Here is a 17223-nt window from a genome sequence, read left to right on the forward strand (position 1 = left end):
TAATTTACATGGCTAACTAGCTTCTACCCTGGTGAGCACCAGCAAAGAATGGAGATGAACATCTGATGAACATTCCAAAGAATGGAGATGAACATAAAACCTATGTTTTACTTGCATTTCCGCCCCCATTCAACATGGGCATCCATGCTTTCACCTCTTTGGAGAAAGGCTCTCAGGGGAGGCTTTTGCCTTTTGAAAACAATAAGCAGGTGACCCACCCTAGGCTGCCAGCCATCATCCTCTCCTCCCTCTGCTCACCGTCCACCCAGGAACCATGTTTGCTGACTGTGAGAAGCAGATGTTTTGCTATTTCAAACGAGTCTGAACCCCAATTCCTTTCTCAGTAACTTGATACTCATTGGTGACGACCGTGGTTTCTCATCTAGCGTTGTTATTGATTTGGTCAGAAGTAATTAAGGAGATAATTCTTACTCAATTACATTTCCCTGAATTTCCTGAGGTTGCTAACTCTGCTCCCTGGCTGTATTTTCTTTTCTAAATTAATTTTGTCTTGACTCCGAAATGAGAATGGATATTAGGGGCTTGTTGTGCTTGTTGGTTTTCACAGGAACAAAGTGGGGCTCTGTATTTTCATTCCTTCTAACTAGGGTTCTCAAACTATTTTAATTTTAAAAAAATAATGTAAAACATATGCTGGTTAAAAAAGAATACTAAAGAGTAGGAGTCCCTCTTCTGAGCGCACTTTTCATTTCTGAAGACATTCCCCAGGCGGCCACTTCTAATGCTTTCCTATTATTTCTTCCAATGATCTACATTTCCAAATTATTCAAGTTGTACTTTTATTTCCCAGCTTATATGTTTAAGACTTTAATGACTTCATGCTATGAAAAACGATAATCTGGCTGCTTGGCATCCTTACACATTCCCCACCTCCAAGCCCCATCCTCCCCAAAATAGTATTACCTTTAGTTCTGTCACTGGTTAATTCTGCAACTTTAAAAAACGTGTTAATTAGGGCAGTGAAACTCTTCTGTATAATACTATCACGACAGGTACATGTCATTATACATTCATCCAAACCCACAGAATGTGCATCACCAAGAGTGAACCCTAATGTGAACCATGAACTTGATGTGTCAGTGTAGGTTCATTGATTGTAAGAAGTCCATTCATCTGTGGGGGATGCTGATAATGCAAGAGACTCTGCATGTGTGGGGGCAGGGAATATATGGGAAATCTCTGTACTTCTGCTCAATTTTAAAATAAAATTAAATCAAAATAAAGTCTTTTTCTTAAAAAAAAAAAAAAACCTATGTTATACTTGCATTTCCGCCCCCATTCACCATATAATGCATCTTTGACTCCTCACTTTGTCTGAGAAGGAGATTAGCTCATCCTTTTTCCTTGTGTCTTTTACTACTATGTTTCCATCATCAAGATTGAAAGCCCACATTCTGTTCCGGGCCCATGGTTCAGTTTTCCAGGCTTTGTCTACGAGTTGAGTCTAAAAGTTGAAAATCTAGGAATGCTACAGCTTTATTTGCACTGGTTCATCCACCCACTCAGCAAACAACTGCCAAGGAACCACTCTGGTTTGGCATTGTGCCAGAGACCAAAGAAGCAATGTGACAAGGTCACACTCCCTGCATGCACTGCAAAGCTAGAATTTAGAGAACAGAGGGAAAACACACCATTTACATAAGCATAACAGCTGCTTAAATCAGTGGTTTTTAACTTTACATTAAAAATAGGAAATCTGATAAAGAGGTAAGCTGAATATAGTAACAATTTTAAATAAGAACTGCTGGCTTTCCTTTTACTTTGGGAATATAAGAAGAGTCTTGGTGCTCAGACCATGGCCCACTTGCCTTCCCCACAGTGATCCTGAGGCTAAAGCGGGAACACTAGAAGATTTTACATATGGGGATTATATCCTTCCTCCAGGGAAGGAGAGGCAGTGAGAGGCATCATAGCTACAGTTTTGTTTTGTGTTTATAAAGCTCCTTCATCAGTAGGGAGCCTTTGCAGCATGGGATGCATTGGTCCAGAACACACTGGCTGGAAATATCATTCTGAGAGCAGCTGGGAACAAACATCTGCTCATCAGAGAGGTGCCAGACCAGTCACCATGATGCCCATGGGGCTGGTGCAGGACACCAAGAGGGCCTCTGGGGCCATGGAGGGAGTATTCTGAATGCCCTTGGCATGAACGTGCCATGCAGATGGTGCAACGGGCGTATGTGTGTGTGCACACGAGTGCGTGCATTTGCTTATTAAAGTATAAAATCTCTCTGGAAGGATATACAAGAACTTGGTAACACTAGTCATCTCTGGGGAGGAAAATGAATAGCTTGAAACAAATAGATGGAAGTAATACTTTTTAACTACATACCCTTTTATTTGTTTTTAAACCATTTGAAAATGCTGCCTATTCAAAAGAAAAATTAAGATAAAAAGTGAAGTAAAACTCGAGGCTTCCTCTTCACTCTTTAGCTAGGGCCCTCCCTTATCTCAGAGCTTATTTGTTGAAGTAGCTTCTTGTGGCTTCTTAGCAGCATTGCCCGCTTTGGGTATGTTTTCTCCGGCTTGAGGACATCAGGAGGACCTTCATCATCTCTTCCTCCCCCATCATACCTACATCCCAACTCCTCAAGATGTAGGAAGCAGTTGTCTGAAGCAGTTCTCTTTCCATTTTCTGTGTTCAGCTTAGTCAGAGCCTCAGTCAATAATGTCCCCTCACCAGCCTCAAGCTGGGATCAGTGCCTGCACTTCACCACATTATAGCTGAACTGCCTGTTTGCTACCTGCCTCCCCCACTGGACTGTGAGCTCCTTGAGGGCCGGAAGGCTGTCTTGTTCAGCATCATATCCATGGCCACTTTCTAACTCACAGTAGGTACGTAAGAAATATTTGAGTTACTCTTGCCCCTCCTTCAGTGTCCTGACGTGGTCCATGTAACTTGCTACTGGAGAGCCTCCTGTGGACAGCATTGTAGAAATCCTAGGTAAGCAGTCATGGAGGTGCATCAAGGCTCATCCCCAGGGGAACTGAAGCCCCCACCAGCAATTCTGCAACTTGGCTCTTCTCCCTTTCACCACTGGCTTAACCTCATCTCTGCTTCTGCTTCTCATGTGGAAAATGAGGTTAAATGAGCTTAACCAAGGGGAGGCTGGGTTTCTCTGGACCTTCAAGGGATTCACTGGGATTTTGCAGAGATGTTGACTTCATCTTCTTCCAGGGAAAGAGAAAAGAAACTGAAGACGTATGGGGGCTTAACACCCCCTCACACACACATTCCCAACTCAACCCCAACCCGCCCCTCACACACATAGGTAAAGCGAGGGAATGGCACCTCTGTGTCACACTCAGATGCTACTTTTCCTTCCAGGAACTATGGCAGACATTGCTAATCAATCACAGAAGTCTTCTGATGAGATGGGACCGCAGGGAACTCCAGACCGCCACTGCTACTAATGTAGATTGAAGCTGGCACTCAAGTGGGAGCCCATTTGCCATCTCTAGCCTAACACTTTTTCAGACACATGGGAGGTCCTGAAAATTTAGGCATAATTACTTAGGCATAAATTTAGGCATGATTATCAAACAGAAGTGCTGCTGGCAAGATGGTTGTTACATCCTAGGGCCTGTATCCAGAAGCTCCTCCAGGACATTGAATGGCAGCCCATCATATGGATTCCCATTGGCTACTGCTGCTGTCCAACAGCTGGACTGCTGGCCCCTCATATCTAGTCTTTCAAAAGAGCTTATGAGATTAACGTATTTGATTCATTTAATTCTTTTTTTTTTTTTTTTAATTTCTTTACTGGATGAATATAGCGCATTGGCTGCTGGCATGCCTGCTCAATCCCAGGGCTGATGGGGGCTCATTGATGCTGGCAACCAATTCCCATTTCAATCAAGAGCGAGTGGAGGGTGGCAGAGAAAGAGATTGAAGGAAACCTGGACTCGACTGAAAGCTATGGCATCTAGCGCCACCTACTGGTGTACCGCTGCATCGCTACCGCTGCTGGCTGCCTCGCGGTTGCTGAGAGCCTTTATGGGTTCTTCGTGAGTGTGTCTGGGAGTATTTTCGCAATCTCAAATTATGCTTTTTATCTTTAACTTATGATTCAATTTTGTAAAAATCCCAGATGCTTATTATGTAGTGATAATGACAGTACGATTCTTTGACACGTTTGGTTCACAAAGCCTACGTACCAAGCTGCCTCTTAGTACCCTCACAAGCCCTTAGATGAAGACTGGGCAGATGCCAGGTGGGAGCGCTGATGGACAGAGGCGGGTGACAGACCTGCGGTCACACAGCTAGAGCTAGAGTGGCAAGGAGCTGGGACTCTGAATCCACATCCCATTCCCCCTCTGTATCCGTCACTCCACCTCTGCTCTCCGCTGCACACTCTGGAGCCTGGCTCACACACACCTGGTCCAGCCCCTCAAAGCTTATATTGATAGAATCAGTTCGAATTGCTTTATAAACATGAAAACACTATTGTTTTATTAGATAATTAATACAGGTAAATTATTTTTAAAGAAGGGGAAAAAGATGACCCAAATAAAAAATTACCCTTTACCCGTAATTCAAACACCCTGAGATGATATCCCTATTAACACTTTGTTATATTTACTTCCAGTTATGTCCTTGCATATATACCTTGCTGTATATCATTGCTTTAAAACATAATTTGTATTAGCATATATGCATTTTTAGAAATATCCATAGATTTCTATGAAAATGAATCTTAAAACTCTCTATGATCTAAGTTCTTTATATTTTTATAACACACATTTTCACTTGAAATTATATTCCTTTCCATAGTAACAAATATACATCAATAGCAACATTAAACAGTAGCACCAAAGTCAAATGCATCATTTGCCATCATCTGGATAGACCATGATTTATCCCCTCGATGCTCTTTGCTGGACATTTAGATGTTTTTCACTATTATACATACAGCCATGATAGGCATCCTCATGGATAAATCTTTTAATCCTTGCTGCAAAATTTCCTTGGATAAAAGTAGAATTGCTGGGAGTATGAGCATATGTGTTTTTAAGGTTACATATACACATGGCTAAACTGCCCTACAGAAAGCTGTAGAGATAGTGAATCCTGGATATCTTATACACTTTTAATTTTGCTAATATTAAATGGTGTTAATAAATGTCCTGACAACCAGAACTCCCTCATTCGATGCCAATCATTACCGCTGGCTTATTATAATTGCTTAAACAATGGTCACAGTGAAAATGGTTTCCTGAGAAACCCTTGAAATGCTGACATAATTGCAGGGTTTGGGGCGAGGATCCTGTCCTGCTAAAGTTTTGTGTCAAGTCAAAGGGATATTTGGCTTTACTGCTATAAATTGGTCAGCACCAACCCTAGTCAATACAAATTCTCTTTTATAGACAGCTATCCATAGACAAGATTGAATGAGGAGGGAAGGGGGGAATGTGTGAAATTTGGATAGTATCATATTTGCTTCCTGAGGGGGTGAAACTTGAGACATATAAGAAAGTGATGTGTACACTACTTGAAGCCGACTTCAAGTAGGCTTTCAATTGTGTGTTTTCAAATTATCTGGCAGGGAAATTTGAGTGTGTTTGGTTTTTTTCTTTGTTCATAAATATTTTTAGTTCATAATATCTTTTAAGGAAGTTACTTTGGTCCTGTAGTAAAGAGTTAATGAGGTGCTCAAAAAAAAAAAAAAAAGAAAAAGAGGGATTAGGAAGAGAGGTAACCTTGACTTCAAATGTTTCACATGGCCAATTTCATTGCTTTCACCTCAGTATGGACCAAGATGGATGTCATCTGATGTTGATCAACCAAGAGAGGAAGGGAAAGCAGGGAAGAGAAAAGAGGATGAGTTAAAATAATTCTTGATCTATTGACTGCCTTGGCACACCCAAGGGAGGACATATTTCAGATAGAAACCTTATGGTTGCAGGTAACAGAAAATCCAATTCAAAGTGGTTTGAATAATAAAGGAGATGTTCATGAAAAGTCTAGTGGTGCTTGATTCAGTTTAACGAGGCACCATGGAACAATTTTTTCTTTGACTCTTCCCCCTGCCTTCCCCCGCATCTTCTTCAACTGGAGGCTTGTGCCCCCATAGGCACAACGTGGCTGCCAGCAACTAACTCAGACATATCTGCTTCTCCAATTATAGTCAATGAGGAAAGAGAACTTCTCTGCCTGTAGTTCCTCAGATCTAGGAATCATGCTGTCTAGAAGCCCCTGGCAAATGTCTGCTTGCATATCATTTGCCCAAACTATATCACATGACCATTTCTGAACCAGTCACTGTGCTGGAGGATGGGCTGTGCTGTTTGGCTTCAGCCATTCAGGACCACTGCTGCTGCTGTTACCATGACTATTTCGCAGGGTGCAAGTGCTCCATGGGGGAGGGGCAAATGGTCTAATGAGGGAACTTGTATCAAGAGGGTGGGTGAAGCAATGCTCAGGTGTGAAGAAAGCAAATGTCCATTATGTAGAAGTTTTAGAAAGTACTCAGGAGATCTTTACATACCTCTTTGGAGATCTGTCTCCTCTCCCACTTCACCCATCCTTCAAGATGAAAACTAACAGGTTTGCCATGAATTTTCAGCCAAGGGTTAAAATACCCAGGTATATTAAGATGTATTAACTATAATTCATTGATAACAATAACTACAGAGATAAAGGTTATACATGACTTCACTGTTTCATATCTAGTTGAGTTTATTCAAGGCTATCCCAGATGCTTTTCTGTACCCTATATATTTTACTTAGTGGATGAGAGGAACTTTAGTACCAAGTACTCTGGGGGATTGCCAGAGACTCTCCACTCCTTTTTTTTCCACTCTTTTTTTTTTTTTTAAGATTTTATTTATTTATTTAGAGAGAGCATGCACAAGTGATGGGCAGAAGAGGCAGAGGGAGAGGGAGAGATAGAATCTCAAGCAGATTCCGTGCTGAGCACAGAGCCTGACATGGGGCTCAATTTCATAACCGAGATCATGACCTGAGCCAAAATCAAGAGCTAGATGCTTAACCGACTAAGCCCCCAGGTACCCTGAGACTCTCCATTCTTCATATGAGCTGCCTTGCACAGGACATGTATTGGGTGACCCAGGAGAAAAAAGGTTGGGAATCAGGCAGACCAGTGACAGTCCCTTTCCCTGGCTCCAGACCCCACTGTCCACTCCCACCACACAGCCACAGACAGCGTTCACCTTTGATGCAGCCACACTCCTTACCTTCCACGTTCCACATAAAAGGCCCAGAGCAGAGGGCATCACCGCACAATTTCATTTTCAGAGAAAGTGGGTGATGAGAGCTGCTGGAGAAACAGCACGCCTCCCCTCTGACACATCCATATTGTGACTTCTGTCAGTAAGCACACCACCCATCCTCACTCTGCCTTTGGGAAAACACTCTCAACACAGTACTATCAATCGGCCTTTGCCAAACTTTACTTGGTCACTTATTGTTTTTTGTAATCTTTTCTCCTTGTTTATCACAGACCTGAGTCATATTTATTGTAGAGCAACAGGAATTTCACATACGCTAAAGACAAGTCAAGTAAAACTTGCCATATCCCACCCCCAGAGAGAATCTCCGAACTTGAGGGGTATGGCTTTGTGTATCTTTCGTATCTTTGTGTACATAAGCAAGGATCATTTCCGAAAAAACAAAAGCAGAATTGTGCGTTTCATATTGTAACATGTCTTCTCACTCAAAGAACTCAGGCATCTCTGTATGTCAATAAATACACTTCCATCATCATATTGTCACCACAGTTAATTGCTGCATACTATTCCATTGTTTAGATGCACCATAATTATTTAACCTGTCTTCCACTGTGAAGATGTATAGGTCGTTTCCAAGAGTTTGCTCTCACAAGCAGCATCCCAGTGAACAATTTTGTTGATGGATCTCTGTGCCCATGCAGGGATATTCCCATAGGATGCCTGAAGCAGAAGAATCATTAGATCTGGAGGCAAGTGCACTTTTGCAGCATTTAGTATGCATTGACGAATTGCCCTTCAGAAAAGTCACTGCAATGTATTCTCCCACCAGCTTCATCTGAAAGCACCCATTTTCCCATAATTTCTTGAGATTTCCTCTGATTAAAAAAAAAAATGGTACTGCAGGAATTCATTTCAAGACAGGGTAATCCAGATAATGGTCTTATTATTGTTTCACTAAACTGGGGCCGAGAAAAGTGACTTTTACATTAGAATACAGTTAATTTAACTCTCTTCTTTACATTGACCTGGTATCAACCTCTGAGGAATGAATTTAAGTCTTGGGAGGTTTCCCTTATGGCCCAGCAAAGCAAATGAATACTGGAAAGAGAAGGAAAAAAACATGAACAACCACCTGGATAAATCACTCATAAAACACTGCTATGGGGACAGTGAGGGGATAAAAAGGACCTTGGCATCTTTACATTGACAGGATTTAGCTCTCCAAATCAGCTACCTATGCCACCAACAATGATTATTAACCTTTAATTCTTTGCTTTATTTTGAGTATGATGCTAATAAGAGCCTCCATTTATCAAACGCTTGCTATGAGTCAGGAATTTGGCAATGACTTTAACTGTCACAACAAGATAAGAATTATTCTTCCACTCTGCAGAAAAAACTGACGCTCAGAGAGGTTGAGTAATTTGTCTGAGATCACATATCCAGTTACCAGACAGAACTGTGGTCAGAGCTTAGGTCTGCCCGTCTCCAAAGCCTTTGCTATTTCCACTGTATATATGATCCCTCTTTGGTGTAGAGAAGGTTGTTGCATCATCCAGGACCCCTCCAACCTGGTCGGAGATCTCAGATGAATACATGAGCTTCCTGTAGTCTGGCTCCATTTGTAACGGTTGTTCTAACACTTTTATCTTTCACTTCTTGCCTTCTCATCAGGTGCCAGACAAGCCAATGAGGAGCATCAAGTATATGGACAAGGAAATAATAAACCTCAAAAAAGACCTTACACGAAGCCGGTGAGTGAGCCCAGCAAGGAATAAACCATAGACAACCTGATAGGGATGAGCAGGCTGTGGGGCAGTACCTACAAGTTCTTGCCAAGTCCCCCAACCCTAAACATTAAGCAGAAGACTTACAGGAGGGTAGCCCTTGGTTGGACTTTTCAGGGAGTACCTGCACTGGACTTACCTCTCCACCCTTGCTCATGCCAGTTCTTGCCTAGAATTACTTTTGCTTCCCTTCCTGTACCTGAATCCAACTCAAGAGATTTCCCATGTACTCCAGAAAAATCTCTCCTTTTGACTCCAGGTGCACAGTATGGTAGCCCAGAGTCAGATAGACTCAGTCTCAAATACTGGCCCTGCCACCTGCCAGCTGGTAACACTGGAGAACTTATTTAGCCTCCCTGAGTCTCTGTGTTCTCACCTGTAAAATGAATATAATAAGCAGTTGCTAGAAGGACTGGATGAAATAATGCATGCAAAGTGCGCCTTGCAAGGCCTTAAACACAACGCCGTCTGTATCCTTCCCCCCCACCCCACCCAACTCTTTCCTGTATGATGGTATGGGCAAACTGAGGTCCAGAATCACATCTTAGTCATCTCTGGGTGGTGAGCTGAGCTTTTTCTCCCTCTCACCCCTTGACTCTGTCCTAGGATCTGGAATGGTTCCAAGGTGGGATCATAAATGGGACTTTTGGCAAAGCAAGTCAAGGCAGAGTAAAGGATGGAGACTCTCTGAGCATGAAACACATAAGGATGTGCAAAGACAGGGTCATATAGGCATTGTGGAAGGCCTGTTTATTTCATATGTCTCCCACTCTGAGCCAGACCACAGAGAGTCAAGGCAACATGTTTCCTTCCTTCCTGTCCCTCTTCTGGAAGCCCTTCTGTCTCCACTGCCCACCTGCACCTCCACCCCTTCTCCATCCAGCAGCACAGCTAATGGGATGGGATAACTGAACCCAAGAGGAGGCTGGAAGGTGTGGGCCTGGAAGGTGGGGAGGAGGAATGGCATGAAGGGACTAAGGCAAGTACCGACACCCATGGTGCAGCAGAAACATAATACAAGCCATGCATGTAATTTTACATTTTTGAATATCCATGCTGCTTTTAAAAAGCTAAGAAACAGGTGAAAGAAATTCTACTTAACCTAATATATCCAAAGTGTTATCATTCATCATGTCGTCAATATAAAAAATATAAGTGAAATACTATATTTCATTCTTCATACACAATGAAAAGTGACAAAATGATACAAAATGAGGAGCGATGAATTTACACTTAGGGCACATGTCAGTTTGGACCAATCACTTTTCAGCTGCTCAGTGGTTGTTATGGACTGAATTGTGTCTCCCCTACTTTGCCCCCCACAATTTATATGTCGCAGCCCTAACCCCTAATGGCTATATTTGGAGTTATGACCACTAAAGAGGTAATTAAGGTTACGTGGGGTCCCAGAGATGGGCCCCTGATTCATCAGTACTGGTGTCCTTATCAGAAGAGAAGACACATCAGGAAGCTACTGTCTGCAAGCCAACGAGGGAACCGTCAGGAGAAACCAATCCTACTGATACCCTTGATCTTGAGCTTCTCCAAAACAGAGAAAATAAATGTCTGTTGCTTAAGCCATTCAGTCTATGGTATTCTGTGATGGCAGCCCAAGCAGACTAATTTAATAGTCAATGTTGAGATAATCCTGCAGAGAATATCCCCAGCTAGAGAGCTGATGGACCTCAGTCTCAGACTCTCCTATGGAGCTGAGCTCAAGGATGACATGTGAACTTGGGTCTGGGAATTGAGGGCTAAGATCCACAAGGACTCCTCTGTTAGTTGTGGACATATTGGCCTTACAGTGTTTGAATGCAGGGTAGAGGGCTTTTGAGGCTGATGCCTTGGGAACTTTGGGGCCTCTGGGAATGGTGAGAGGTAGCATCAGGAAGTCAAGAGTTACCGGAATGGGGGCAGCATCAGGGACAGGCAACAGAGAAAGAGGATTGCACAGCAGAGAATGAGCACCTCAACAGGGGATCTGTCTTCTGATCCGTGGTCGTGACTGGAGGATATTCGAGGCTTCAGAAGGAATAGTGCAGCATGGAACTTGGATCAGAGGTGAGGTTCAAAACACAGAGCAACCATATGTCATGGGTACCAATCAATCAGAACAGACACTGGCCATACAACCATTAGACCAAGTTGGTTCTTACCAGCTGAATACTATCAACCTTAAGGTAGAGGAGTCTGACCCAAAGCTCCAGGTGCAAATAACCAGAATCACTAAAGCCTGAAAAATGAGAGTTTACACAATTATCTGTATCCTGTAGACAAATAGTTGATAACTAAAGATACCAACAGATGGCTTGATCTATGTAGACTCCATCCAGCCCAAGAAGGGCAACGAGCAGTGCTGAGCCAGCTTGTAATGAAAATGGAGCACTAAGTTTTCAGGAAATTTGCAAGCCAATTATTAAACACAGCTATGGTTAAAAATAAAATTATATAAACTTATAATTAAATACATCATATTAAAATGAAGGTAATAAAGACTCAAAACCCATCACTTCCTAATGATTTTATACATTTTACTGTTATCTGTGCTCTTGATGATATTTCTGGGTATGGCATCTGTGGTGGGAACGCTGTATAACGGGCTGGTGCAAATGTCTTCTCGGCTCCATGTTTACTGACATCACATTGGTAGCTCGAAATCAGCCACAGTGGAAATATTTATGTCACAGAAATCCACAAATGCCACAAATCAGGGCTTATTTGTACCCCCGGAGAGACAGTTGTTAAGTGTTCCCAGGCACATCCCTGAGGACATGCCCCCCCCCCAAATGACTAAGGCTGAACTTACAACTAATCCAGCAGAATATAGGGCTTTAGTCAAAAGGTGATAAAGACAGTGGCTTTTCTGCCACCCTTGAGTTGGCAAGCTGAGACTGTCACTCCTGCCAGATGCATTTACCATGGCTCTGCAACTCACTAGAATTGAACATCCTCATTGGACAGGCTTAGCCTGTCCAAATACTGGACATGAAAGAGAATGTGGAAAAGGCCAGCAGAAAAGCCGCAAGCAAGAAAATAAGAAACAACAATAAAATGTTCCACCTGGCCACACTCCCGGATCCCACTGACATTTAAGGGAACAGCACATCCCCTCCAGAAGGAAACACCCTGCTTTGCAGGGGAAATCACCTCTCCAAGGGATGCAAACCCCATGTGCCCCTCTCCCAAGACTAAATGAAGCGAATTATTAGCAAAGAAGATGTTGTCTTTTCCACTTACTGCGTTTCAAACCCGCTTCACCTCCTATTAGACTTTAGCCTAACACGAACCAAACACCTTGACTACCTCTTAGATTTTTATTTAATACTTCAGCCCTCTTATAATTCAATTGCACCATCCTCAGTTTCATGGCCAGTTTAACATGATGCTAAAAAGAATAAAAATCTAACTGCTTTCCTCTTCGCCTGCTCCACCAGATGTTTGGTGGAACTAGGCAGCAGGCTCTACGCTTACTTGTCGAATTTCTCCTACTGGAAGTTGACAATTAGGGCATCTGCATGTGCCCAGTTCTGGGATGACTCGTGCAGCCAATGACATATCGTCCTCCAAAGCGGCTGGCGCTTTTTACTGCAAGTGTTTTAAGTAAAATAAACATCTCTAAAGCTAAGACAACTGCAATGTTGACCTGAATTCATGATTTGCCCAAAGTTTATTTAGGCAAAATCGCAAATAAACACTGATGAGTTACCCTCCTCCCCATACTCCCCAGCAGACCCCAGCAGGGTACAGATTACAAAAGTGTTCCCGAAGTCTGAGATTTTGCTTCCTAGCTGCATTTGGTAGACAGCTGACTCAAGGCAGTTAGAAATAACAAAAGTGGAATTTTGGCAAAGGAAAAAGCAGGGTTTTTTTGTATGAGATTAGGCATTTTTTGATTCCTCCTTAGTTTTCTGTGTTCATTCATTTTCTTCAACAAATATTGAACATCAAGTACCGCCAGGTATACACCAGGCATCATTGCATATATTGAAGACATGGCAGTGAACAAAATCGCCAAAATTCCTGTCCTCAGTGAATGAAAAGCAATAATGTGCATTAAAATGGGGCAAAGGCAACAAACAAGTTAGCAAGTGCTTAAACAGGATGGGAGGGGCAGTTGGGCTCAATACTATGAGAATATAAAACAAGGTGATGCATACAGCATGGCAATGGGAGAAAGCTGCTACTTGAGCTAGAGTGATCAGAGGAGGCTGTTCTGTAAAGGGGGCCCAGGGCCTGGCATCTTCATGGTGAGAAAGAACCATTCACATAAAGATACAGGAGGAAGCGAGGTAGAGGACGACAGGTAAACTCCAGAGGACAATAAAGGGGGATGAGTGACAAAGATGGAACAAGCTGGAAGTGTTAGAGAAGCAGAGAGAAGTCCAGTGTGGCTGGAGCTGAGTGAGAGAGGGTGAGATAACCAGGAAATGAAATTAGAGAGATGGGCCTTGGGCCTCATAGGTCATGGTGAGCATTTGGGTCTTAGCCTAAAATGTAATGAGAATCCATTGGAGGGCTCTGAACAAGAGAAGGCTATGATCTGATTTTTAAGAGAACATTCCATTCTGCTGTGTAGAGCCCAGTCGAAAGGTTGTAAGAGTTGACAATGGCCTGGCAGGCAAATAGCAGTGAACTGGAGACAAGTAGATGGATTCAGGATTTATTTGGAGCCAAGGGACTGGCTAATGGATTGGATATGAGGGACAGGGGAAAAGCAGAGCCCATGTGCTACAATAGCTTGTTTTCATCTCTGCCTTCCTCACCAGGAAGTAAGATCTGTCATAGCCTAGACTATATCACGTCCACTGTCGTGGTCCACAAGTAAGTGTTTGTTGATGGGATGAATTAATTATTTATGATTTGACAGTGTTTAATAAGGGACATTCGCTTTGAGATATGGTTTGTGTCTGAGCTGATAGGTAGAGTGAGTTTCTCCCAACTTTTTTTTTTTTGAAACAAGAAGAGATTAGACTAATAATTTAATTTAAGTTAGATCCAGGATGATAGATATGTGGCTCACGTTCTCCCACTTCTCTATCCTGTGCCCAAGGCAGACATCACTAGTGGACCACAGCACTCTTTCCACATGAGCCCAGATTTGGATTCAAGAATCCTCTCAACCCAGCACTCCAGATAGGCACCACTATGGACTAGAGTTGCTACCCAGGGCATAATTTAGTTGTCATCTCTAAACTAAAAGACTCTAAGGAGACTTTAGGTCTATAATGACACCTTGTTAACTCGATTTGAGGGTTGGCACATAAAAGACCAGTAGAAGAAACAGACCTCACCCAAATCCCTTTATGAATGAGGCTGATTTTTAATCAGTGGACCTAAATAGTTGGAAAAATTATAGTTGACCTCAGACATTCACTGACAGCTCTCAGTAACTTTTGCATCTCACCATTCAACACCCAGGACCTCCGCATTCACAGCCTGGAACTCAGAACTTCTTCATTTAGAAGTTCAAGCCTGATTCTTCCCCCTTTGAAACCCTTACCTGCCCCCTCCCCCAACTCCTGACTTGAGACTTGCCTCAAAGCCCCAGAATTGTTCAAGATCATGGATTTATATGCCAGTCAATGCCTTGGATGTAGGCAAAGTTAAGGCTTCTGAATTGCACCTCATGAATCATTCAAAGAAGACCTTAGCACCATCCCTCCTCCTCCACCATGTCACATCATCCCCACGCCCTGCAGCCAGCGAGTGGACATTAATGAGTCCCTGACATGTTCCATAAAGGCAAGCACCTGGCCCTGGGTCCTCAGCCCAGAACTGATAAACACAGCCACATGCCCAACGGGTAGGTCACTGCTGTGGGCTGAAGGAACCTGACTCAAGTTAATTGCATTTTTATCATCTTGAATGTGACCCAGAGGCCCTCCCCCTATTTTTTCTCTCTTACTGATGTCTTCGTGTGTCTTTGACACCTCTAGTTAACCATAGTTCTAGGGCAAGTTTTCTTCTCTGCTTTTCTTGTGCCACTCTCCACTGAGGGTAAATATCTTTTTAATTCCTTTCCTTGTGGCTAGGGCTACCTCAGAGGATCCCACATAAAAAAGAACTCAACCAAAAGACCATGTTGTCAAATTTAAGTACCAAAATATCTTGAACCCTTGAACCCTTGATTACATAAGGGTCTGCACAAAACCTTGTTTTCTGAAATTCTCTCCTAGATCACAGGCAAGGTGCTCAGTTTTATAGTTAAGGCTTGGAGGGCTTACATAATACAATCAGAACAATTGGAGTCAGCGGTGGATTCAAATCCCAGCTCTACCAATTATTATCTAAGTGGCCATGAACAAATCAATTCATTTCTCTAGACCTCAGTTTCTTTATCTATGGTATGGGATACAGGGAAAACAAGATCTTCCCACTGTTGCTGGTATTTGTGAGAACAGATGTGGGTGAGGAATATATGGGTGAGGAATTATCAACAAATAAAAGGTAGTCTTGATTTTTCAGCTAGTTTTGTGAGATCATCATAATACAAAAAAAGCATCAGTGTTGGAGACAAACAGTCCGAACCCTGTCCTTACCTGTGGAGTGACCCTACTCTGGTCATTTTACCTTCCTGAACCTCAGCTTCTCATCTGTAGGATGGAATCAGTGCTCCCTTCCAGGGATTTCTTTGATGAGGACAAAAGGAGACAAAACCTTTTCTGCTTCGGTTCCTTCCCTTAGCTCTTCTAATGCTCTGAGAACAGACAAGACCAGGGAATTCAGTCACCACTTATAAGCCATGTTAGTGATGAACAAACTGCCTAATTCTTCTGAGCCCCAGCATGGAGATTGCATAAATACTTTCTCCCTCTCACAGGGCTCTTGCAAGTATTAAAAGAGTTAATATATGTGAAGCACTTAGAACAGTGCCTGACCTATGGTAGGTAAGTGCTTGATAAATCATAGCTGTGTATCTTACCTCATCCATGTACCCTGTGTGACTAACTGTAGCTATTTTACAATATGATCGTGAGCTCATGGATTCCTTCCTGTCCCCGATTCAGGGGGCTCCAGGCAGACCTTGGCATGAGATGCAGAATGTCACACCTAACCCCAGGTTCTGAACCTTGGAGGGTCATGTTTTAGGGAGAGCTGGAGCAAATATGATTGGGTGGGGGGAATCAAGATGGATAGTTCATAAGTGGAGACTGCAAATCAGCGGTTAGTACTGGATTTCCATATTAATTTTAAATCTCTTCCTATGGGGATTGTTGAACAAGCCATTACTCTAATGGATGTAACCACAGGCTACACAATAAAGCACTAATCCACCACTTAGAGCAGATATTGCATGCATTAAGCCCTGTAACTTTTTTGTAAGTTTTTATTGAAATATAATATAATGCAGGAAAGCACACAAATCATTAAGCAAACAGCTCAATACTTTTTCACAAAGCGAACACGCCCAGGTAATCCACACCTACATCAAGAAAAGCAACATTACCAAAGTGCCTCAGAAAGCCTCCTCATGCCACACCCCCTAGTCACCACCCTATCCCCCCCCCCCACACACACACAAAAAAAAGCTATCTTGGCTTCTAAGACTGAGATCAGGTTATCCTGTTTTGAACTTTACATAAATGAAATTGTATAGTTGGCATTCTTATAGTACCTGGTACCTGGTTGTTTCCACTCACTATTATGTTTCTGAGGTTTATCCACACTGTCTCAGCTGGATGGAGTCTGCTCTCTCTCTCTCTCTCTCTCTCTCTCTCTCTCAATGTCTACCTAGTTTCCATTCTGAAAAGATAGCATGACATTTCTATTTCAGTATTGATGGACATTTGGACTGTCTCCATTTTGAAGGTATTATGAACAGAGCTGCCACAGAACAAACACTCTTACACATGAGTTTCACTGAACATATGTATTTCTGTTGAGAATATACCTAAAAGTGGAATTGTGGGCTCTTTGAATTTGCATATGGTCAGCTTTAGTAGACACTTCCTGTATCCCAAGCCCTATATTTTAAAGAACTTTAAAAAATACACAAATAAAACAATCTTAATAAACTAGAAAAAAAAACTAGAAAATACAGATAAATAGATATAAATACATAGTAGAATCACACACAATTACATCACAGAAGAATGATTATTCATATTTTGGCATATCACCTTCCAATATTTTTCTATATGGACATGTAATTTTTATAAGTGCATAAACTGTTTGGTAACCTGATTTTTTTACTTACCAATAGATTATGAACATCTTCCAAGTC

At 42.4% G+C, this 17223-nt stretch overlaps 1 protein-coding gene across 10 annotated transcripts in view; it reads left to right on the forward strand.

Annotated features, from left to right (window-relative positions):
- CCDC60 (coiled-coil domain containing 60) overlaps positions 1-17223 on the forward strand; it is a 171953-nt gene that overhangs the window by 56057 nt on the left and 98673 nt on the right. For all 10 annotated transcript variants that reach the window (XR_005379258.1, XR_005379259.1, XR_005379261.1 and 7 more), the window contains one exon: positions 8887-8966. Coding sequence is in view for 5 of the 10 variants with exons in the window: in XM_038575270.1 (XP_038431198.1) it covers positions 8887-8966 (80 nt within the window). In the remaining 5 variants the exon portion in view is untranslated. The remainder of the gene's footprint in view (positions 1-8886; positions 8967-17223) is intronic.

The sequence above is a fragment of the Canis lupus genome, chromosome 26 (assembly GCF_011100685.1).
Source record: "Canis lupus familiaris isolate Mischka breed German Shepherd chromosome 26, alternate assembly UU_Cfam_GSD_1.0, whole genome shotgun sequence".
Classification (NCBI taxonomy): domain Eukaryota; kingdom Metazoa; phylum Chordata; class Mammalia; order Carnivora; family Canidae; genus Canis; species Canis lupus.